Source organism: Electrophorus electricus, chromosome 11 (genome assembly GCF_041902795.1).
Source record: "Electrophorus electricus isolate QZ-2024a chromosome 11, ASM4190279v1, whole genome shotgun sequence".
Classification (NCBI taxonomy): domain Eukaryota; kingdom Metazoa; phylum Chordata; class Actinopteri; order Gymnotiformes; family Gymnotidae; genus Electrophorus; species Electrophorus electricus.
In genome coordinates this window covers 1039274-1062302 of record NC_137507.1, presented here as the reverse complement: position 1 = coordinate 1062302, position 23029 = coordinate 1039274, and the positions used below count along the sequence as shown (strand labels likewise).

The window sequence follows — 23029 nt, the reverse complement described above, 5'->3', positions numbered from 1 at the left end:
TGTTTCTCTCTCGTCCTCCCTCCCTCCCTCTCTCCCTCTAAGAAAGCGTCATCCAGAGAGAGCCAGAGAGATCTCATAGCACGGCTGTTCTTCAGGGCTGCGTCCGGGACACGAGAGGACCTCAGTGCGCAGAACTCCAGAGACGAGAGTAAGGGGCGCGATGGCTTCAGCCGGCCTGCAGGTGCTGGGCATGATTCTAGGCGTGTCGGGCTGGCTGGGCGTAATGGTGGCCTGCTGTCTGCCCATGTGGCGAGTGGCAGCGTACGTGGGCCAGAACATCGTGATCACGCAGGTGGTGTGGGAGGGCCTGTGGATGAGCTGCGTGGTGCAGAGCACAGGACAGATGCACTGCCACATCTACGACTCCATGCTGGGACTGCCCCAGGACCTGCAAGCTGCCCGGGCCTTGACGGTCATCGCCGTGCTTGCCGGCGTGGCGGGCATTACGCTGGCCGTTGCAGGCGCCAAGTGCACCAACTGCACGGCAGATCCGGCCAGCAAACCGCGCATCATGCTGGCAGCAGGCGGGGCGTTCGCAGTCGGGGGACTCCTGTTGCTGGTAGCTGTGTGCTGGACGGCCAACACCATTGTGATGGACTTCCACGACCCACTTCTGCTTGAGACCCAGAAGCGGGAGTTTGGGAACTCGCTGTATTTCGGCTGGGGCGCCTCCTGTCTCCTGATCTTAGGCGGGGTCATATTGTCCTGCTCCTGCCTATCCCGAGCACAGGGCAGTCCCACATCTCCTCGTGTGGAGTACTCTACGGTTAAGTCCCTGCCTGCAATCGGACAGGACCGACGGGACTACGTTTGAACGGGCTGCCTTGTTGAGGAGAGAAATGAGAGCAAGTGGCAGGCCAGAGATGTGTGTTGAGACATGACTTCATCGCAGTAATGATTCAGGACAACTAATGTCTTTGGAATAGAAATTATGTAGAGTAAATTCAGTCAGCCATCATGCTACAGGTATAAACCTAATATTTAAGTGTAGAAACATGTTTTCAGCTGGGAACATTGTATTATAACATCCTTTGTAACGCATCTAGATTGTTGTGTCATAATGGCCTTTGTAACACAACTAGATTGGACACAACCTGAAACTTGTGCAGCGTTCCCAAGTGCCACATTTAAAACTTCATACAAGGAAGAACAAACTTACCAAGCTCCCAGAAACTGTTGCCTGCATGGTCACCCATTTTGCAGTAAACCATAGAATCTATGTTCATTTAATAATTTTCTGGATGGCATGTATTGGAATTGTCAGGTTAATTGCAGGTTAATGCATCTGTAAGGCTGAATGGACACTGCAAGGTTTAACAATGAAACACAATGTATGAAAATAAAAGTTCTTATCAGAGACCAATCAGCATCTGAATTTCTGCTAGAACCCTTTGTTTTTTCCCCCCAAAAGTCAAGGCGGACAATCATTCCCAACCATGGATAAAACTGTAAATCTGAGACTTCCCAGGCGCCGTGCTGGCCACACTGGAAGGGGGGGGGGGGGGTGCTCACTGCAGAGTGCCCTTGCTTTGTCTGAAATCAACCAAGCTTTTAAGGGACTGCTTGACACTCGAAACGAGCCTCCTCGCTCAGCTGTGGATATGAGCAAGGCACAACAGGGCCGTTGTTCTGGGCTCCTCGGCCCTCCTTTATGTCTCCTCTTCATTTCAGGGGGAGTAACTGGAACTTGCCACTCTGACATGAAAGTGCCTGCCTTGTTGCTAGGTGGATAATGTTCTGAGGTCACAATAGGCCCATTGGTGAAACTCATGAGTCTCACAAGACCCTTACTGCTGTGGGATTCCTTTGTTTGGTCAGGGTAATATATGACAAGAATATATGTTTAAACACTGGCCAAAGAGGAAATGCCAGACAAAACATAATGAAAAATAAAGCTTTTACAGTTTCGAAAGCTGAGGAATTTGCTTGATATCACAACTGTTATCTTTAAAACAACAGATACAGATACATGATACAGAGAGGTCTGGAAACCATGCCGCAAAATTCACCAAATGAAGTTGCCAATTAAAATGCCAATGTGGGAAAATTCATACAGAATGATACTAGAGTTCCGCTTTGGAGCTGTGTTCCAAATCTATCAAATATGTCCATGTCTATATTTAAACATATTTACACAGTCAAAAAATGGATCAAAGCCAAAACCAAAATGTATCATTCTTGACAAAATATTTGTGAGAAAATGAACAAGAGCTAAAAAAATGCCCTCTGCGCCACCAAGTATTGAGAACTGTGACATCAAGTGTCAGTGCTTGTCGCTGCAGTGAACTGGCAAGTGGAGCTTGATAAAGGGAAATTCACATCCATACTCTTCTAGTACACAAAGATAAAGTCGTGAAAAGATTTAAATCTTTGATATAAAATTAAAACTAACATGTTTGAGTGTTCAAAATGTTCAAATTATTTGCTGTTGAGACTATGAAAATCAATTTTGGGTCCAGTTCTTTGGGTCCAGTCTAAGATTTAATCCTGACTTTTGCACTAGAAAGTGCACATTTTGAAGTGCCCTTTGCTCTGTGAGCAGCAGACAGCCAGGCTAAAACCTATGACCTGCTCTGAAGGGTTAGCTGCTATACTGTTAGTTTAGCATTTTAATTTAATACTGCAGACTTGTATAGAAGACATTACAAAGCTTCCTTTAACACTGCTCTTCATATCACATCTCATATGGGCTTCTGCTGTGTGTTTATATTGTGTGGATAAAATGTTCTTTATGTAACATGATTGAAAATCTTGTAAAAAATGTTCAGAACTTTGGTTAAACTTAGTCAATGATTCACCTTTCAGGCTTACATGACCTGACAGCTTTAACTTTCTACGTTCTTTCTAACTTTCTAAGTTTATACCTTTAGAGCACAAAAGAGTGTGAAAAAAATCTTACTTATCTTAATTTTTATCACTGTTCCAGCAAAGAAGTTATTAACAGCAAGCATGAAATGACTGCCTTCAAACCTACAATGACCAGATTGCAAAGGGTTACACTGTCAGTAACAACCTCATAAAACTGGATTTACTGTATGTGTGTGAGCTTAATCATGTCTAAAAAGGGCAGATGCAGTTTCTGTTTGCCGTTGGCTGATACTTAAAGAAAAACAAAAGCAAACTGCCCCACCACTAGCAAACGGTTGATGTTTTCTTTCAGGGGTCATTTGGTCATGTGACTGACTGATTACTCTACTTCAATGCGTGAGCCATTAGTCTTTCCTTTAAGGAAACCAAAGAATTTGTCATCACATAGTGTCAAGGGTCTTCGTGTGATGTTGGTGAGTTTGCTTCACATTATGGTAGTTTATGGCCAAAGCTGTGATACTGTGGCAAATGTGCTCTTGTCCATAATTACAGACCCAGAACCCCCAGGTCACACGAGTCTCCTGAGGTTTCATGCGTTTTGTGGTTTAATTATAACCTTTCAGTTATCTTTTAACCAGGTGCCCCTGAGCCTGGTTATCAATTCACTATTTCTTCTGTGTGAGAGCTACCATGAGCAGGCTGTTAAAATGTTTCCTTGCCAAGGTTACTCTAGAAAAAAAGCTATTTTGAAAGGTTTGACCAATCCCCATGAGAGCTCATCCAGGCAAGACTCCACCTTCCCCACATTACATGGTTATAAAGCAGTGGGCCACCGCTGACAATCTCCTTCAGCAACTGAACTGTGTGCCTTCATTTCTGGACTGGATTCCCTCCGAGTGTAACGCTTTCAGGAGAATAGAATGGTGGCTCTGGGTTTGGAGATCCTGGGCGTCACATTGGCGTCTCTCGGATGGATCGTTGGCATCGTGTCCTGTGCCCTGCCCATGTGGAGGGTGACGGCCTTCATCGGCTCAAACATCGTAACGGCGCAGATCATCTGGGAGGGCATCTGGATGAGCTGTGTGGTGCAGAGCACGGGGCAGATGCAGTGTAAGGTCTACGACTCCATGCTGGCGCTCAGCTCTGACCTGCAGGCTGCCCGGGCCCTCTGCGTGATCTCCATCTTGCTGGGTGTCCTGGGAGTCTTAGTGTCTGTTGTAGGAGCCAAGTGCACTAACTGCATAGAGGAGGAGCAGACCAAGGCCAAGGTGATGATTGCAGCCGGTGCGACTTTTGTCTGTGCTGCGGTTATGCAGCTGATCCCTGTCTCCTGGTCGGCCCATGCGATCATCATGGACTTCTACAACCCGCTCATTACTGAGGCACAGAAAAGGGAGATAGGCGCATCTCTGTACCTGGGCTGGGCGTCTGCCGCTCTGCTACTGATCGGGGGAGTGATTCTGTGCTGCAGCTGCCCCCCACGAGAGGAAAAGAGGTACGGTCCGGCAGGCAGGATGGTCTACTCCACCACGCGGTCAGTGGCACCCAGCGGCTATGACAGGAAAGACTATGTGTGAATTATGGTATTGGTATGAGGGACTTTTGGAAACCTTGCACTTGCTTTGATCAGACTGAGAGACTGATAACACTGACCCAAAAAGAGAAAAAAAAAAAACGCACTTGGAAAATCGATGTGTTTCCAAATAAAGCAAACGGGTTACTGTAACTACTGAGTAAATATTCTTGTTTTGTTACATCTAAAAGTTACGTGTAAAGGTTATGTTCTACATATTCTGGTTGTGGTTTGCATATTAACTGTACAGCAATTTTGTTTTTGGTTGTTTTTTTTTCTTCTTGTGTGTGTCTGTGTGTGTGTGTGTGGGTGTGTGTGTGTGTGGGGGGCTATGGTTTTAGAATTGATTATTACACAAACTGCTTTTTAAACAATTTACTCAGACCAATTAGAACTGTATTTGTGTAATTCATTTTTTATTTTAGTAGAAATTTGTTCAGAATATCCTCTATCAGAGTATAACAAACAAATGTTTCCTAAAATGAGTGGTTGTTGTTTTAAAACTATTAAAAAAGACTTTTGAGATACTTATAGTTATTTAATTATGTAATAATCCCTCATGCAGCTCAACTCATTCATTATGTTACATTCATTAATATTTAAACTACTACTTAAGATAAGGTGACACCACAAATATTTATTTGAAAGATAACAGTACTTTGATTTGGTAATTCAACTAAATTGAACGTTTAACATATAACCCATTCTTTACTTTAGTTATATTTTTATTGGTGGTTTCTAAACAAGGTTATCGGTTTTATGCTAGTCTGGTACTCCCACGATTGTGGTGTTAAATGCTAATGTCTTAATTAGATATTTAGGTGTTAGTGTCTTAAATTTTTAATATATATTTTTTCCAAAACATTTGCTGAATTACAAATACTTCCAATTCCATCATCACTAACGAATGCCATCACATTCTGCTCACAGATTTCTGTGTCTTTGTATGGGGCACTAGCAGGAAGAAAGGAGCATAGGGGGGCCAATCAGCCTGAGAGAGGTCCACAGGACCTCAGGAATGAGGTGCTGAGCTGAGCTTATCTATCTGCTTCTCAAAGCTCTGTTAGCGTTCTGTACAAGAATCTTGCCCTTGTTGAGACTCCAGTCTAAAGCCAAACCACCCTTGGACAATGAAACTGTTTCACTGTAGTGGGGAGGAGACCAGCTGGGGGTTTTCAACACCGGCCTGTGGAATGTCAAGGAAGAATTATCTGAGTTTCTGGGCCATATCTAAAGCCCCGCCCTGCAGTTAAACCCCAAGGGCACTGAAATGATGAGCAAACATCTGTAAGATCCACAAACACAGACGACTCACAGGGCTCATGGCTCAGGAATCACAAGTTAAGGACAGGAGAGGGAAGTTCCTGAGCTGTTACTCAGGGAATCTTGAACTGTAAGCAGAACATTTACATATAGGCTCATGGAGAAAATGTACTCAGTCATTTAGAAAATAACTCCCCCCCCGATTTTGCAATGAAGTGAACATCATTTGTTTACTCAGCTCAGGTATCTAACGAGGATGGCTATTCCATGGTTCCCTTCTAATCACAGTCCCCTTTGTAGTTTTAACTGTTACTCTTTGGATCTGATTAGAGTTTCATAATGAGTTTATGTATCTTAGGAATTTTTAGATGGGTGTTTCTCTGGCACATTGTAAAAGAGTAAACATGAAATTCAGTGAAGTTCGACTCCCTCAAAAGAACGCACACTGTGTACAAGCTGTACAGGAGAAGACTTGGAATTTCTGAAAAAACATTTTGTCTCAAAACATATGGCTCTGAGAATTTTTATTTCAGATCTCTTATAACATATTATGACAAAAATTATACCACCACACACTTTATCAATTGATGTAAAATATAAAGAGTTCCAATGCTACAATCAATGTTAATACTGGGGAAAGTTGTACTACTGGTAGGGACAAACTGTAACAAAAAGTGGGAAAAGTATCATAAAGTGAATGCATCTCTTATAATTTGCACTGGGCTGTTGAAAAATCTCTCCATGGCTAAACTTTATAGCTTATACAAATCTGTTCATACCAAGCTATGGGCAGAGAGCCAGTCTAGACCTGACATGGACATTTTGTACCATGACTGGTTTACAATATAAAATATGTATATGTACAATATAAAAATAGAAACAATGAATGCATATTCAACTTTGACTTTGTCCTCACTGGCTAACCCTGTGTCTGTCATATAATTAGCTCAGTCAGCAGTCAGCAGTGTACCCTTACCAAGAGGGAATCCAATATATCCAACACTAGTCTTAAGCTTAATCTTCCACAACTTTTCATACCATTTGTGCAAATTGCTACAAGTTTACAATTGTGAGATGACTGTAGGAGATGGTCTATTGTACAGACCTGATGACTGTAGGAGTTGGTCTACTATACAGACCTGAAGACTGTAGGAGTTGCTCTACCACACATATTTGATGACTGTAGGAGATGGTCTATTGTACAGACCTGATGACTGTAGGAGTTGGTCTATTATACAGACCTGATGACTGTAGGAGTTGGTCTACCATACATATTTGATGACTGTAGGAGATGGTCTACTGGACAGACTTGATGACTGTAGGATCTGGTCTACTATACAGACCTGATGCCTGTAGGAGTTGGTCTACTATACAGACCTGATGCCTGTAGGAGTTGGTCTACTATACAGACCTGATGCCTGTAGGAGTTGGTCTACTATACAGACCTGATGACTGTAAGAGTTGGTCTACTATACATATCTGATACCTACTCCTTTTAGTCTTTCTCTTCAAGTCTCTAGAGTGACACAGATGATGGGATATATAAGCCTTGGCAACACTGACTGATTTTTCCATTGTCTTCTCAATTATAACTTTTTACATAATATCTGTAGGCACTGTCTTTCTGTTCCACCATTTAGAAATGCAGTAAATAAATAAATAAATAAATAAATAAATGAGAATGCAATAATCATTTTTTATTGTCTTTCTGGGAAATTAGTTCTCATACATTTTTTGTAAAGTTCTATTTTGGTTAGTTATTGAATAGTTAATGCTTTCTTATCAAGACACCTCACTGGTGCTGTGGCCCCTGAAACAACAACAACAACAACAGCAAGCAACAACAACAACAACAACAGTAATAATAATAATAATAATAATAATGATAATAACAACAACCAATAAAGGCTATTTTAAAAGAATATTACAGTTAAGTAAGTTTAAGTACACTTGTTTAAGATACTTTACAACTCCAACATGTTTCTTTAATTCTTCCCTCAAAACTCTTAATTCATAGCATTTCTGTGTCTTTTTTTTTTTTTACCAGAGCAAGAACAGGTCAGGGGCGTGTAAGACTTCCTCTTTGTGATGTCACTGCTCTGGAGGACTCCACCTCTCTACCTGATCTGGGGTACAAAGGATACTGTCAGGTAGTGGATCCACATTGCTGGCTCTGAGGCTTTGACACATGCAGCTCCATAACCAGCAATTGCTGAGCACACTACGGGTCCTCACAGAGACTGGGAGCAGCTGCAACCATGTCTGCCGGCCTGGAGCTCATAGGCATCGTGTTGGGTGTGCTGGGATGTATGCTGGCCATCATCGCGTGCGCTCTGCCCATGTGGAGGGTGACGGCTTTCATCGGCTACAACATCGTGACAGCACAGATCATGTGGGAGGGTTTGTGGATGAGCTGTGTGGTGCAGAGCACGGGGCAGATGCAGTGTAAGATCTACGACTCCATGCTGGCGCTCAGCACAGACCTGCAGGCTGCCCGGGCTCTCACCGTCATCTCCATTCTGCTGATTGTTGTAGCCGTGCTGGTGTTCATCGTCGGAGCGCAGTGCACCAACTGTATCGAGGACGAGACGGCCAAGGCCAAGGTGGTCATCCTGGCCGGGGTTCTCTTTGTTGCTGCCAGCCTCATGCAGCTCATTCCTGTGTGCTGGAATGCCAACACCATCATCAGGGATTTCTATAACCCACTGCTGTCTGATTCCCAGCGGAGGGAGCTGGGGGCTGCACTCTACATCGGCTTGGCTGCGGCTGCTCTCCTGTTGCTGGGCGGCTCACTGCTCTGCTGTTCATGTCCCCCTCGGGAGAAGAAATACAGCCCCTCCCAGATGTCTTACCAAGCCCCCCGCTCCACGGTCGCTGCTGCATACGACCGGAGGGATTACGTATGAGTTGAAAAGAAGGCCAACTCCAGAAACGGCTTAAATTTCAGGACAAGGGTACTGAAGTGCTCTCTCAGGCCCCGTATGAAGGGAAACGTTTACTGATGATATATGTCATTTGACTGATCATGTGAGTCACTTGGCTGGCATCTGAAAAGATGGGGTTGACTTATTGTCATGTGATTACTACAAAATATTTATACTGAAAATTTCCCATGAAGGAAAACATTTGTCATTAAGAATTTGTGCTTTTCTTACAGATTATTCTTGAACTTAATTTGTGACTTGAGCAGTAAAGGACAATTCTACCATTCACGATACCAACAAATGTAACTTTTTTTTACTTCAGAAAGTGTTTCAAAAAGTATTTATATCATGTCTTTAACCATCAGTGGTTGATAAGACTGAGGACGTTACATGGGAAAGATTTTGCTGAATTTACTCATGAAGAAAAACAAGGCTTCCAGTGCAAACAGTTATCTGAGCTGGTGTACATTGTAGTGTTCTTCACATTCATCCTTGTAACACAGGCAACTGAAATCCAGGAGCTGTGATGCCTTGTTGTGGGCAATTAGGCGCAGAGGAACATTTGTGTCAAGCTGTGCTAAAACACGGCCCTGTGATATTCACAGAACATTTCTGCTCCTTTGAGTAAGAGAATGAAAGCTTGTGTTGATATGCATGCATAGAGTGTGTTGGTATGCATGAATAGAGTGTGTTCATGTAATAAATGTTGATCTTGTTAGTGTCACATTTAGTTAATTCATTGTTCTTTGTTTGCCCTCATTTTAATCTTCCTAGAATGACAGAAGATACAGATTAATCAGTTTGGCAGGATTAGTAGCTGTGTCATAAATAAAACCAAGGTGAACCACCTTATTAAATGCAACCAAACCAACCTTGACTGACTACCAGATACCCTACTAGGCAAAATGGGGTCCATGGGCGGAAATTAATTCTGGACCATAATAAATTCCAGACATTTTCAAAACTAATAACAATAATAGCCCAGGGTAATAAATAAATAAACAAAGTCACATGAATCTGTAATGCTATACCTGTTTACATGTAAGGGATTAACTTTCCAATTTCAGTTAAAATAGTATTTTCAATTAAAATTTTTTCACTCCAAAATTTGTAGCTATAACCAAAAGATGGATCATGTTTTTAAGAAAACTCATCAAACTCACTAAAATTCTCATTAAGGAGTAAATACTCTTCTCCTCACATTACTGTACATGACTGCAGAAACATAAAGGAAAGAACAGATTCTGTCAGTCTATCTACCTACAGCCTCCAAGTGAGGCACCATCTGACAGATGTTCAGTGAAATACTGATGGTGGCATGTGGCTGACAGCCGTGTGGATATATGATCCCAGCACACAGCAGCACCTGTGCCTTGGAACTCTATAGGATCACCGTCATCCAGACAAAGGCTGTGACGCTGTCTTACTGTCAGCGCCGACACTAGCCCTCTGTAACAGAGCACCTGGATTGGGAGCTGTGGTTTTAATGGTTTGACAGTTAAAACACCATGACAACTCAGGTCATGCAGAGCAAGTCAAAACACAACCTCTAGTTAAATAGATTAATATTAGAATTCATGGAGACTCTGTGATGTCACACCTTAGACCATAAACTAGCAACTGACAGTAATTACACCTGTTGCATAATGGAAAACTCCAGGCAGAGGACAGAGATCAGTTGCACAACAAACCAGAAGTTTGTCTCTCTATCAGTTCCTCAGACACATATGCATGAACCTGGCTGCATCCTGGTTACTTGACTCGTGATTGAAAGGTTGCTGGTTCAAGCCCCACCACTGGCGGGTCCATGACGAAAGCCCTTAACCCACAATTGCTCAAGCTGTGTTGTTGTAATCGTCAGTTGCTTTGGATAAATGTTGTGGGAGTACAAGCATTTGATTTAAGATCACAGACAAAAGTCAACAAAATATCTAATTAGTGTTTTTCATTCTTGTTAGTGTTTTCCATTTACTCAAGTCAAATGTACATGAATGGTCATGACCACAAATGATTCATTTACCACTGAGTTCTATTCTCCAAGCCTGAGGCATGGCGATGCTAACACTCATATTACAATGGAGGCTATTCTGGATGTAATTCCAGCAGGATCTTTGTCCAGTCCATTATGTAAATGTATTGAAGTTTGGGACACAGTACTAAAGGAATAACCCCAGGACAAGTAAGCTTATGGGAAATGTTGGTACTTTCTTTTATCTACCAATTTAGCATCTGGTCCGAAGCTTCCATCTATGTGACGTCAGCAGCTGCATAGTTTAAGCCAGTTTCAGCAGGTACTGTGCAGTTTATCTTTATTAGGCATTACAAACATACTGCCCATGTCCCAGTATCTGCTTTGTCATTGGTTACTTCGCATTACCTGAGTCACTATACCATGTCACTGTGGTGTAGGACCATCTACAACCAAATTACAGTTCTGTGTCACTCAACAAACAGAAAGAAAAAAATACAAATTAAATATTTTATTAAATATATAAATCAATTAAAGTTTCAAGTGTACAATAGCTTAAAAATGTAGCAAATTTTCTAAACACAGAACTATTGAACAGAATGTCCTGTCATTGATATTTAATGCTTTTGAATATAAAACCAATACATTGATTTAGCTCTTTCAATACTTTAGACCAGCCCAGCTCACTTTCCTAGATATTCTCAAGCTAGCACTAGTCTCACATACACCAGCTGGTTCTTTACAGAAACCCTCGACTTTTTTAAGAGCTAAGATGTCTCAGGGAAACCTAACTCTTCCCTAACTCTGTTGCTTTCCTTGAAACTGTTGTCATGTGACCGATACTGGAGGGGGCAGGGAACAAAGGGTTGCTAGGTAACAATGCATCTCTGTCAAGTGTAGCATTTACTTCCAGTTTGAGCCAGTTGGCAGAGGGTCAGAGTGGAGAGCAGTGGGTTAGAAACAGTATCCAATACTACCCTTAACTAAACATATCATTACATTTATCATGCATGTATAAGTATAAAGTAAGGGCAGTGAAACAAATATGGTTATGACACAAATAAAAATGGTATCAGTGACTTCTTAACATGTAAAATCTGAATTTACTTTCATGTGTTAATGTAGGATATCTTTTTGGTTAAATGGTAGTTACAAAGGAACAAATATCTGTTTAAGAAGAGAGGTGTGATGAACACTGATAGAGAAGACAAACTAAGTTAAGTAATCAGATCTCACTGATATTTAATGATATACATGAATGCGGGCTCACTCTTTGGCAAGTTACCAATCACTGTTACACTGTTACTGTATTTATGTTCCAGTAGCTAGTAATAACATTTTAAGTTATTCATAAACACTTTATTAGGGAAGTCTTTTTATAGGCGAAAGAAACAATAGAAAATGGTACTGAGTGCAGGTTTCTAGTGCTGTCATACTTGAGCATAACAGCATAACAAAGTATTTATGTAATGCGGAGGCTTTAAGGAGGATGCAGGGACAAGTAGCGTGACAGACCAACACATGTTTATTTGACATTTAGACACTCACACTAACAGAGGCAAAAACCAACAACACAAACACACAAACAACAGACCTTTATACATATGATAACGACACAATAAGGAGCAGGTGTGAGACACAAGGAGGGTGTGGCCACATTGATGAACACACACACACACACACACTCACACGCACGGAGATGTTTGGGGGGGAGGGGTCATACAGCGACAATTTCTAAGGTATAAAAGTTTCAAGTATTATAAGCCCCATTAACAGGGGGCTTTGGTCACCAGTCAGACTGTTGAAATATATTTCCTCAATGTTGAGGGAATATTTTACTCTATGGGAAAATTTATTTGCTGGCTGATATATTGCTATTAAAACAGACTATTCAAGCATAGTGTTACCAGCCATACATGTAAGTGTTAATGACAGTGTTTGCAACCAAAACTCCACCCCACCCCCGAGTCTGGTAATATCCATGTCTTTCTGTTTAAACATTTTACTTCATGTGGGTACACTGACCTCCTTTCCATGTTAATACACTGTGCACTGAACAGATGGTTCTGCATAAGCTAACATTTATGGCATTTATCTGATACTTTTATGGGCCTTAAAGGTCTTACTCAGGGGCCCAAAAGTGGCAGCTTGGCAGAGGTGGGGCAGGAACCGGCAACCTTCCAGTTACTAGTCAAGCATCTTCACCACTGCCCTAAAAGGAACTTCATAAAGGAAATGAAAATGTGTGAGACAGTCATAAATAGGTAGATGGTCTTTCATGTCAGACTGAACCCAAAGAATGTGTTTTGCAGAAGCATTATAAATGTGAATTTACATTTAAGAGCATTTTAATTTCTCTAGATATTGTAAATCACTCACAGAAAAAAAAATATTTTTAAAAAATTACTCCTTAAATTCTTTGGCACATGCTTTTTCCTCTCAGACACTTTTAATGTTTCATCACTTGTCTTTTTATGAGGAGAACTTGCAAAAAAAAAAAAAGAGCCAATTTTGCTGCTCCACCCACTTCTCTTGCTCTTTAGAATAATTATCTGCTATTTGTAGTTCTGTAATATAATATGAAATCTTGCTAGGCTAAATAGGCTAACTAGGCTTGGCTTAATGAGTACCTGCTTCTATTTTATTGGTATATTGGACTCTAACTTACTGCATTGTACTAGGAGGTATTCTATGAGTAAATGACAAAGCACTTCTGTAAGTCGCTCTGGATGAAAGTGTCTGATAAATGCAGTAGATGTAAAATGTACATGTACTGCTGAGAGATGTAAAATAATTATTCATTACACAAAAACAAAATCATGATGTCATAGCCACTGGTCAGTCTTAAGGAAGCAGGAGACTTGTATGTCTTGCATAGTTAATAGGATAAAAAGAAGATGAGGATATAAGATACACTGTGGCATTTCTATATGGATGGGTGTATTCCCTCATGGAAAGACAGAGAATACAGGCTCACCCAGCGATCTGTTGAGCATTAAAACAATATAAACCACAGGGCCTTGTGATCTCGCACAGCAGATGTCCACTCAGTCGAACTTCTGTGCCTGTATTGTAGGATTCTAGAAGTTTGGAGAGTATTAATAAAGTAAAATAAATTATTGCTAAGTGCCAGCAAGGCCTAATGAGAAATCTGTTTTTATAGACATCAAGTGTCAGAGCCATATTTCATTGTGCCTGTATTGTAGGATTCTAGGAAGTTTTGAAATTATTAATAAAGTAAAATAAATTATTGCTACGTGCCAGCAAGACCTAATGAGAAATCTGTTTTTATAGACATTAAGTGTCAGAGCCATATTTCACTTACTCTGCATTAAAAATAATGTCTAAGAATCATTAGTAACTTTTAATTCAGAAATTCTGGTGGATATAAGCGGGCATTTTTCTCCCTGTTCTGCATTTGTGAAGGAGTCTCAATTATGCTCCCTGCTAATCTTTTAATTCTGATGTGTATCCATGTCGCCCTCTTCGGGTTTATTTGGGATTGCACCATGCTATACTAATACTTTGCAATAGAGCAGTAGTGAAGCATGATCATAATTGTGCTTTTGGCATTCAGTGAATTCCAAAGAGCAATAACTAACAATTTATTACTATTAACAACATGAAGGTGATGGTGAGGGAAGGCTGCAGATGCAGAGATCTTTCAAACCTCGTCAAAACCCCGTTTAACGTCTAGATTTATGTACACAAATAAACCTGCCCAAAGGTTCAAAAGAAGGGTACAAATTTAAAGGAAAAGTTACAACACTTTGTACCACCTTACAGCTTGTGCTGAATATTTTATATTAGAAGATATGCAAAATTGCCTTGATGTCTAGGACAATGCAGTCTGGACAAGCAGACAATGGAAACTCTGATGTTTAAGGAAGTGTAATCAATATGCAGAGTTACTCATGCCAGGTTTTTCCATTATGAAAGCTGACACTCAGACCACATGAGCTGATCAGTACACACAATGGTTTACTCATTCTCCATAAAATATACAATTTTTCATAATTTTATACTGGGGTATATTTTAAAAAGATATAAAGACAATAGGCCTCATGCAAGAACAACTCTTATGACCATATTTGTTTTAAAATTGCTCATACGAGAGATTGTGTTGCACTCACTAGTTTTTTTTTTCTCATAGTAATGACGGATTAATTTTTTGAATCTATTTCATTATTTTGATGAAATGTGACTTGATGAATGTTGGGTGTGTGTGTGTGGGGGGGGGTGTAAAGTTAATACTGGGATAGAAATGAGCAACACTGGAGTATGAGGTGAAGATTAATAGCTCAATCTGTGATTCTAATGTCAAGTGGTTAACCACATTTTAAGGATTATTGAGTGTTACCTTCAGGTAAATTCCCTTTTAGCACAGAATGCAGGGCAGTACAAGTGTCCATGGTTATTCTCCTTGTTTGCAAAATTAATGTTTCACCTGTGAAAGAGAATGAATAGCTTCGTCATTTTCCACATATATTGGTTCCTACAGCCCAGGGGTTTATTTTTAAATTACTTTCACCATCATTTGGAATGGGAGCCTTTAGATCTTGTGTTAATGTCAAATGGTAATTCAGGCTCTTGCTCTAAGTAGCAATTAAGTATGCAATTTCTCTTAATCCAGATTACAGAACAAGTTATGATGTCATAGCCAGTGGACCTACTGTTATCGAAGACCAGAATTTATAATAAAAATTAGAACAGCCACAATTAACTAAACCTGTCATTTCATAGGTAACATATATTATTAAAATTTAATTGAACTATTGATAAAAATCTTTCCTCTTTTGTTTATATCATCACACCTTTGTTTGTGTAATTCTACAAGCAAAGTCTGCTGAAGCCTGCATCCCAAGCAGACTCTCTGGAAGCACGATCCCCTTATGGTCTGGATGAATGGTAGAATTAGACAACTCTCTGGCATTGCATACACTGAAATAAAAACTATAATGAAAAACGATTCAAGACCAAGATTAAATGATACTGCAGTCAGTTTTGCTTTGAGAAGAACATACCACAAGTGTGTAATTATTTAGCTATTATTAAAATCATAATTCAGTATTGTAGCTCATTATTTACATATTTTATATATTTTTACATACGTTACATATTTTAGATAGCCCTGTATATTGATAGTAACAAACTGATTATGGAATTTTGTTTTTAGCCATTTTATAGACAGCTGTATGAGTTATACAAAAACATCACTAAGTGAGTTTTTGTGTAGTGTGTAGTGTAGTGTACATGCTTACCTTTAGATCTCTCTGGAAACTAGACACACCATATTGGCTGTGTTTTCCCAACCACTTACAGTGTAGTATAGCTGTGATGATTGAGGCTCAGACAGTTAGTCATGATCAATCTACTGAATGTTAAAGTAAAAGTATTACAAGCCATACACAGTCCAAGGTTCAAAGATATTGCACCAGGCAAAGATTTCAAAAACCATAATTTGCCATGACTGCAGTTAGTAGTGTAGTGAGGGTGACCTCCGGTGGCCAGGCAGATGTGGTGCAGGTGCATTAATCACAATAGACGTGACACAATACAAAGCACACTGCCCAAAGACTTTATAAACAGTGACAAATAACCTTCAGTTAAAATTTATTTACAACATTTATCACTTTGTGATGTTGATATTGACAGTCACTGACCAAGCATACCCTATGTTAATGACACAGTGCTTCATAATCTATCATATATTATGTACCTTCATAACCACCCGCTGTCATATGTATCCTTGCTTTGGGAGGATATTTAAATATAATTTTTTAAATCAAACTGTGTCTTCATTATTTTTGTGACAGTATGGATGTACCTGCTCTAGATGGTGACATGAGTCGTGAACATTATGCTGTAGTCTGCTCCACCCCCTAGATTTGTCATATTATGACGTTACCTCATGCATTAATAAGTAAAAAAAATGAACATATAAATAAAGGATGTCCACATAACCAGTAAACAAATTCAACCAGTAAAAGAGAGACTATGCTTTGGTGCTTTGAAATCACTGTGCACTTCATCTTGAGGCACAATCACTGAATCTTTGCCTGTGAAAATTAGGTTATGTGACACTATTGTTTTGCAGTCTTAACACGCACTGGCTTTCCCCATGACTCTCCTGTGATCCCCAGATCTCGACCCTAGTGAGCATCAGAGAGGGGCCAGGAGCTGCTCCTCTTTGCTCATGGTTGTCCGGTGCTAGCAGCTGGTGTTTTAGTCATTCCAAGATGACTGGGTGTGTTCTGGGCTTGGATTATTTGCCCATCTTGAGCCAGTCTGTCCAGGTTGACCAAAGAGCCCTTCAAGACACTGGGTTGTAGACATACATGTTTGGTAAAATTTTATTAAGATAAACAAACTCAGAAGACTGAGTCCCTTTTGCTGTCTTACTCAAAAACCCAGTATTTAACAAATTCATTTTTTTTGCTAAGTGACTACAAACATAGAGTAGTTGACAGGGAAAATGGCTGGCCAGAGAAAAATGATTAAATGGTTAATGTAAGACAGAGGATGTGGAAACTATAATGTAATATTTCATTAATCAGAGATATATACAAATACTTTTACTTGTTAAAACAAGATATCCATGAATTGGCCCAGTACCCTGAAGCAGTGAAACTTTCAATATTGTTAGAAGAGGAGCATTACACAAATTTGGCTTGACGATACAAACAAAAAATATATAAAATGTAGCTACAAGTGGCAATCAAGGGTTACAAGCACGGTTTGTAAGGTTGATGCAAAGTGCAGTGGACTCCATAATAACTCCCATGGATGCACATTCACCAGGTTTTGTCTACAAAATTTCATGAACAGATGTTTGTGTGACAATGTGTTATTCTATTGATCTCACCAATAGTTCTGCTTACTGGCCAAGTTCTATCATATTTTACAGCCTTAAACCCATTCAACCACTCAAGTTTGATGATTACTCAAAGCTAACCATTGATGAAAACTGATTAGATGATAGCATTCACCATTTTTACTGAAAGGATTTCACACAAATAATATCTATGCCAGACTAGCATATAAAGGTTGTGTACCAATTTTTGAGATATATGGACAATCATTATGTGTGAGACCATTTGTAGCACCCAGTTGTAATGCATGTGTCAAACTTTTCTCTTAGCCCCAGACTCTCTTGGGACATATGCCTATAAAGCTTCATGATATTTCATCAAACATTCACCAGTTAGAGATGTTTATGCACTGTATATGCAGTATAAACTCCACCCTGACTGGATTGAAGTCTGGAAGCTGCATAGTTTTGAAAATGCTAAAATGTTTTGATGAATTCAGCTTAACTTTACTTAGAAACTGGTGAATAAGAAACCAACTTCTGACTCTTTAGTTATCTTAGTATCTTGCCAACCAGCATCACCTAGATAATATGATGATAATTTACTTAACTTGTTATGACCTTACAGGGTCATCATTGGCAGAAATGAGGATGGCACCCATGAAGATTGCTAATTTATGCAATGACTACTATGACTGCTGCCAGTTGGTTCTGCAGAACTGAGTTCTTCTCCTTCTCCTTTTGTCGTCATCTTTTGTCTGCCTAATTGGAGAGGTAGTCGGTCTCAAAGTTCAGTACTTCTTGATGGATCATGCGGTGCAATAGGGGACAAACAATGATCAGAGCTTCCCAGTTAGCGAGGTCAATCTGGCCTTTTTTAAGGTAAGTCTTGAGGGGTATTTGAATTGATGCCTTTGGCCAACTTGGGCCTTGGCAAAGTTGAGAGCAGAGAACTAGGGAGACAGGAGTCAGGTATGCTAATGCAGTGACCCATCCAATAGAGTTTGATAAGGGTTGTTTGCTTTTGTGAGGATGCTAAGATTGGGGTGGTGATCTACCCAGTTGATACATGGAATTTTCCACAGATTTAACAATATATCACGTGACCAATATTTTCCATTACTTCCAATAATTTCAATATAATGATTAATAGAAAATATGGTGTTATTGTGCAAGAACTAAACTTTTACTAATAAATGACACTGAAATTGAAATTTGCAGTACGATGTCTAAAGGCTTAAAGGTACAGTTTATGCAAATATCATTCATGCAATATCAAGATTCACCTCTGTAATTGTTATTATTTCAAAGTTCATCTTAGTAATTGTTATTACTGAATATATCACGGGTCAAGCCAGACCCGGGCATCTCGTGTGGCAGATGAGAATTCTACCAATGAACCAACAATGATTGAAAAGAAGCACTTTTTACAATTTTCCATTCGAATAATGGAAACTATGATGGCTGTATCGTACATAAATGATTCTTCTAATAATGAATTCCAATGAAAAAGAAATATTTGGGTCTTTGGGTCTAATCCATTTTGCAAGAACTTGAGAAAACTCTTCCAAGACCGATGTTTGCTAAGACTGATACTGGCCAACTGAAGGAGGGCTCTCAGCACTGAAAGACGTGCATCACAGTAACCTATAAATCATTTTATTACTCAAACAAAATTTCAGATGGGCCATAAGTGGAATCTTTTCTAAATGCTTAGAACAACCATTAGACAAACATTTAGAAAAATTGAAAAGTCAAGAAAGTCAAAAGGCATTTTTAGAGTGAAGGTTCTGAAAGGTGATGGAAAGGCTTTAAACAACTACTAAAGCAAAAGCACTCATTGAGTGCATTGGCGGGGAATAGGACCCGTGTCGCCGGTGAGAATTCTACCACTGACCCACCAATGCTTGAAAATAAACATTTTGTGCAATTTTCCGTTGGAATTATGGAAACTATGATGGCTTTCTCATACATAATTAAACACTAATGCTTGAAAACAAGCATTTCTTTCCCCAATTTTCCGTTCCGATACTCGAAACTATAATGATTTTATCATACATACTGAACCAACATTGCTTGAAAACAAGCATTTTTATTAATTTTCCGTTCAAATACTGGAAACTACAATGGATTTATCGTCCATACACTATGCTTGTAATAATGAATGCCAATGAAAAAGACATTTTCAGTGCTTTGGGTCTAATCCTTATTGTCACACTTCCTGCCTTCATCTTCACAATGTGTCAAAGATCAGACCAATAATGAGTATTAGTGAATCCTGTCTGTCATCGAGCTTGGCACGATTCCATTCCGAAGTGCTTTGCGATTTTAGAGGTTACACAAAGAACATGTGAGTTCATCACCAACAGGAAGAATCCATTTTGCAAGAACTTGAGAAAATTCTTCCAAGACCGATGTTTGCTATGACTGATATTGTCCATCAGAAGGAGAGCTCTCAGCACTGACAGACTTGCATCACAGTAACCTATAAATCATTTTATTACCCAAACAAAATGTCAAATGGGCCATAAGTGGAATCGTTTCCATATGCATAGAAGAACCTTTAGACAAACACTAAGAAAAACTGAAACATCAAGAAAGTCAAAAGGCATTTTTAGAGTGAAGGTTCTGAAAGGTGATGGAAAGGCTTTAAACAACTACGAAACAAAAGGAGTCATTGAATGAATTGCTCGGGAATCGGAACCTGGTCTCCCACGTGGCAGGCGAGAAGTCTACCACTGAACCACCAATGCTTAAAAATAAGCATTTTGTGCAATTTTCCGTTGCAATTTTGGAAACTATGATGGCTTGGTCATGCATAATTAAACACTAATGTTTGAAAAGAAGCATTTTTTTACCCAATTTTCCATTCGAATACTGGAAACTATGATGACTTTATCCTACATAGTGAACCACCATTGCTTGAAAACAAGCATTATTAATTTTCTGTTAAAATACTGGAAACTACGATGGATTTATCGTACATACACTATGATTTTAATAATGAATGCCAATGAAAAAGTCATTTTCAGTGCTTTGGGACTAATCCTTATTGTCACACTTCCTGCCTTCATCTTCAAAATATGTAAAAGATCAGACCAATAATGAGTATTACTGAATCGTGTCCGTCATCGAGCTTGGCATGATTCCATTCCCAAGTGTTTTGCGATTTTAGGGGTTACACAAAGAACACGTGTCTTCATCACCAACAGGAAGAATCCATTTTGCAAGAACTTGAGAAAACTCTTCCATGACCGATGTTTGCTATGAATTATATTGTCCATCAGAAGGAGGGCTCACAGCACTGACAGACTTGCATCACAGTAACCTATAAATCATTTTATTACCCAACCAAAATTTCAGATGGGCCATAAGTGGAATCTTTTCCATATGCATAGAAAAACAATTACACAAACACTAAGAAAAATTGAAACGTCAAGAAAGTCAAAAGGCATTTTTAGAGTGAAGGTTCTGAAAGGTGACGGAAAGGCTTTAAACAACTAACAAAACAAAAGGAGCCATTGAATGCATTGGCCGGGAATCGGACCCGGGTCTCCCGCATGGCAGGCGAGAATTCTACCACTGAACCACCAATGCATGAAAACCATCATTTTGTGCAATTTTCCGTTGCCATTCTGGAAACTATGATGACTTTATCATACATACTGAACCACCAATGCTTAAAAATAAGCATTTTGTGCAATTTTCCATTGCAATTTTGGAAACTATGATGGTTTTCTCATGCATAATTAAACACTAATGCTTGAAAAGAAGCATTTTTTTACCCAATTTTCCGTTCGAGTACTCGAAACTATGATGACTTTATCATACATACTGAACCAAACTTGCTTGAAAACAAGCATTTTTATTAATTTTCTGTTCAAATACTGGAAGCTACGATGGATTTATCGTACATACACTATGATTTTAATAATGAATGCCAATCAAAAAGACATTTTCAGTGCTTTTGGTCTAATCCTTATTGTCACACTTCTTGCCTTCATCTTCACAATGTGTCAAAGATCAGACCAATAATGAGTTGTAGTGAATCCTGTCTGTCATCGAGCTTGGCACGATTCCATTCCCAAGTGCTTTGCGATTTTAGGGGTTACACAAAGAACAGGTGTCTTCATCACCAACAAGAAGAATCCATTTTGCAAGAACTTGAGAAAACTCTTCCATGACCAATGTTTGCTATGAATGATATTGTGCATCAGAAGGAGGGCTCTCAGCACTGAGAGACTTGCATCACAGTAACGTATAAATCATTTTCTTACCCAACCAAAATTTCAGATGGGCCATAAGTGGAATCTTTTCCATATGCATAGAAAACCAATTAGATATACACTAAGAAAAAGTGCAATGTCAAGAAAGTCAAAAGGCATTTTTAGAGTGAAGGTTCTGAAAGGTGACGGAAAGGCTTTAAACAACTAACAAAACAAAAGTAGCCATTGAATGCATTGGCAGGGAATCGGACCCGGGTCTCCCGCATGGCAGGCGAGAATTCTACCACTGAACCACCAATGCATGAAAACCATCATTTTGTGCAATTTTCTGTTGCCATTCTGGAAACTATGATGACTTTATCATACATACTGAACCACCAATGCTTAAAAATAAGCATTTTAGGCAATTTTCCGTTGCAATTTTGGAAACTATGATGGTTTTCTCATGCATAATTAAACACTAATGCTTGAAAAGAAGCATTTTTTTACCCAATTTTCCGTTCTAGTACTCGAAACTATGATGACTTTATCATACATACTGAACCAACATTGCTTGAAAACAAGCATTTTTATTAATTTTCCGTTCAAATACTGGAAACTACAATGGATTTATCGTCCATACACTATGCTTGTAATAATGAATGCCAATGAAAAGGACATTTTCAGTGCTTTGGGTCTAATCCTTATTGTCACACTTCCTGCCTTCATCTTCACAATGTGTCAAAGATCAGACCAATAATGAGTATTAGTGAATCCTGTCTGTCATCGAGCTTGGCACGATTCCATTCCGAAGTGCTTTGCGATTTTAGAGGTTACACAAAGAACATGTGAGTTCATCACCAACAGGAAGAATCCATTTTGCAAGAACTTGAGAAAATTCTTCCAAGACCGATGTTTGCTATGACTGATATTGTCCATCAGAAGGAGAGCTCTCAGCACTGACAGACTTGCATCACAGTAACCTATAAATCATTTTATTACCCAAACAAAATGTCAAATGGGCCATAAGTGGAATCGTTTCCATATGCATAGAAGAACCTTTAGACAAACACTAAGAAAAACTGAAACATCAAGAAAGTCAAAAGGCATTTTTAGAGTGAAGGTTCTGAAAGGTGATGGAAAGGCTTTAAACAACTACCAAACAAAAGGAGTCATTGAATGAATTGCTCGGGAATCGGAACCTGGTCTCCCACGTGGCAGGCGAGAAGTCTACCACTGAACCACCAATGCTTAAAAATAAGCATTTTGTGCAATTTTCCGTTGCAATTTTGGAAACTATGATGGCTTGGTCATGCATAATTAAACACTAATGTTTGAAAAGAAGCATTTTTTTACCCAATTTTCCATTCGAATACTGGAAACTATGATGACTTTATCCTACATAGTGAACCACCATTGCTTGAAAACAAGCATTATTAATTTTCTGTTAAAAGACTGGAAACTACGATGGATTTA

At 39.4% G+C, this 23029-nt stretch overlaps 3 protein-coding genes, 1 long non-coding RNA gene and 2 other non-coding genes across 6 annotated transcripts; 3 read left to right on the top strand and 3 right to left on the bottom strand.

The window, feature by feature from the left end:
• The first annotated feature begins 37 nt into the window (after positions 1-37).
• LOC113590265 (claudin-9) lies at positions 38-1490 on the top strand. The gene has a single exon (XM_027030315.3). The coding sequence runs from the start codon at positions 161-163 to the stop codon at positions 812-814; it is 654 nt and encodes a 217-aa protein (XP_026886116.1). The 5' UTR covers positions 38-160; the 3' UTR covers positions 815-1490.
• A 2150-nt stretch (positions 1491-3640) lies between these two features.
• Positions 3641-4908, top strand: LOC113590278 (claudin-4-like). Its single transcript, XM_027030329.3, has one exon. The coding sequence runs from the start codon at positions 3729-3731 to the stop codon at positions 4383-4385; it is 657 nt and encodes a 218-aa protein (XP_026886130.2). The 5' UTR covers positions 3641-3728; the 3' UTR covers positions 4386-4908.
• Positions 4909-7623: 2715 nt separating this feature from the next.
• Positions 7624-9259, top strand: LOC113590277 (claudin-3-like). The gene has a single exon (XM_027030328.3). The coding sequence runs from the start codon at positions 7903-7905 to the stop codon at positions 8548-8550; it is 648 nt and encodes a 215-aa protein (XP_026886129.2). The 5' UTR covers positions 7624-7902; the 3' UTR covers positions 8551-9259.
• Positions 9260-14949: 5690 nt separating this feature from the next.
• Positions 14950-15923, bottom strand: LOC145659860 (uncharacterized). The gene is made up of 3 exons (XR_014125996.1): positions 15799-15923; positions 15352-15478; positions 14950-14984 (listed from the first exon to the last, which is right to left on the bottom strand). It is a non-coding gene; the product is annotated as an uncharacterized LOC145659860 (long non-coding RNA).
• Positions 15924-20874: 4951 nt separating this feature from the next.
• On the bottom strand, positions 20875-20945 carry trnag-gcc (transfer RNA glycine (anticodon GCC)). The gene has a single exon. It is a non-coding gene; the product is annotated as a tRNA-Gly (tRNA).
• An 859-nt stretch (positions 20946-21804) lies between these two features.
• trnag-gcc (transfer RNA glycine (anticodon GCC)) lies at positions 21805-21875 on the bottom strand. The gene has a single exon. It is a non-coding gene; the product is annotated as a tRNA-Gly (tRNA).
• Positions 21876-23029: the final 1154 nt, after the last annotated feature.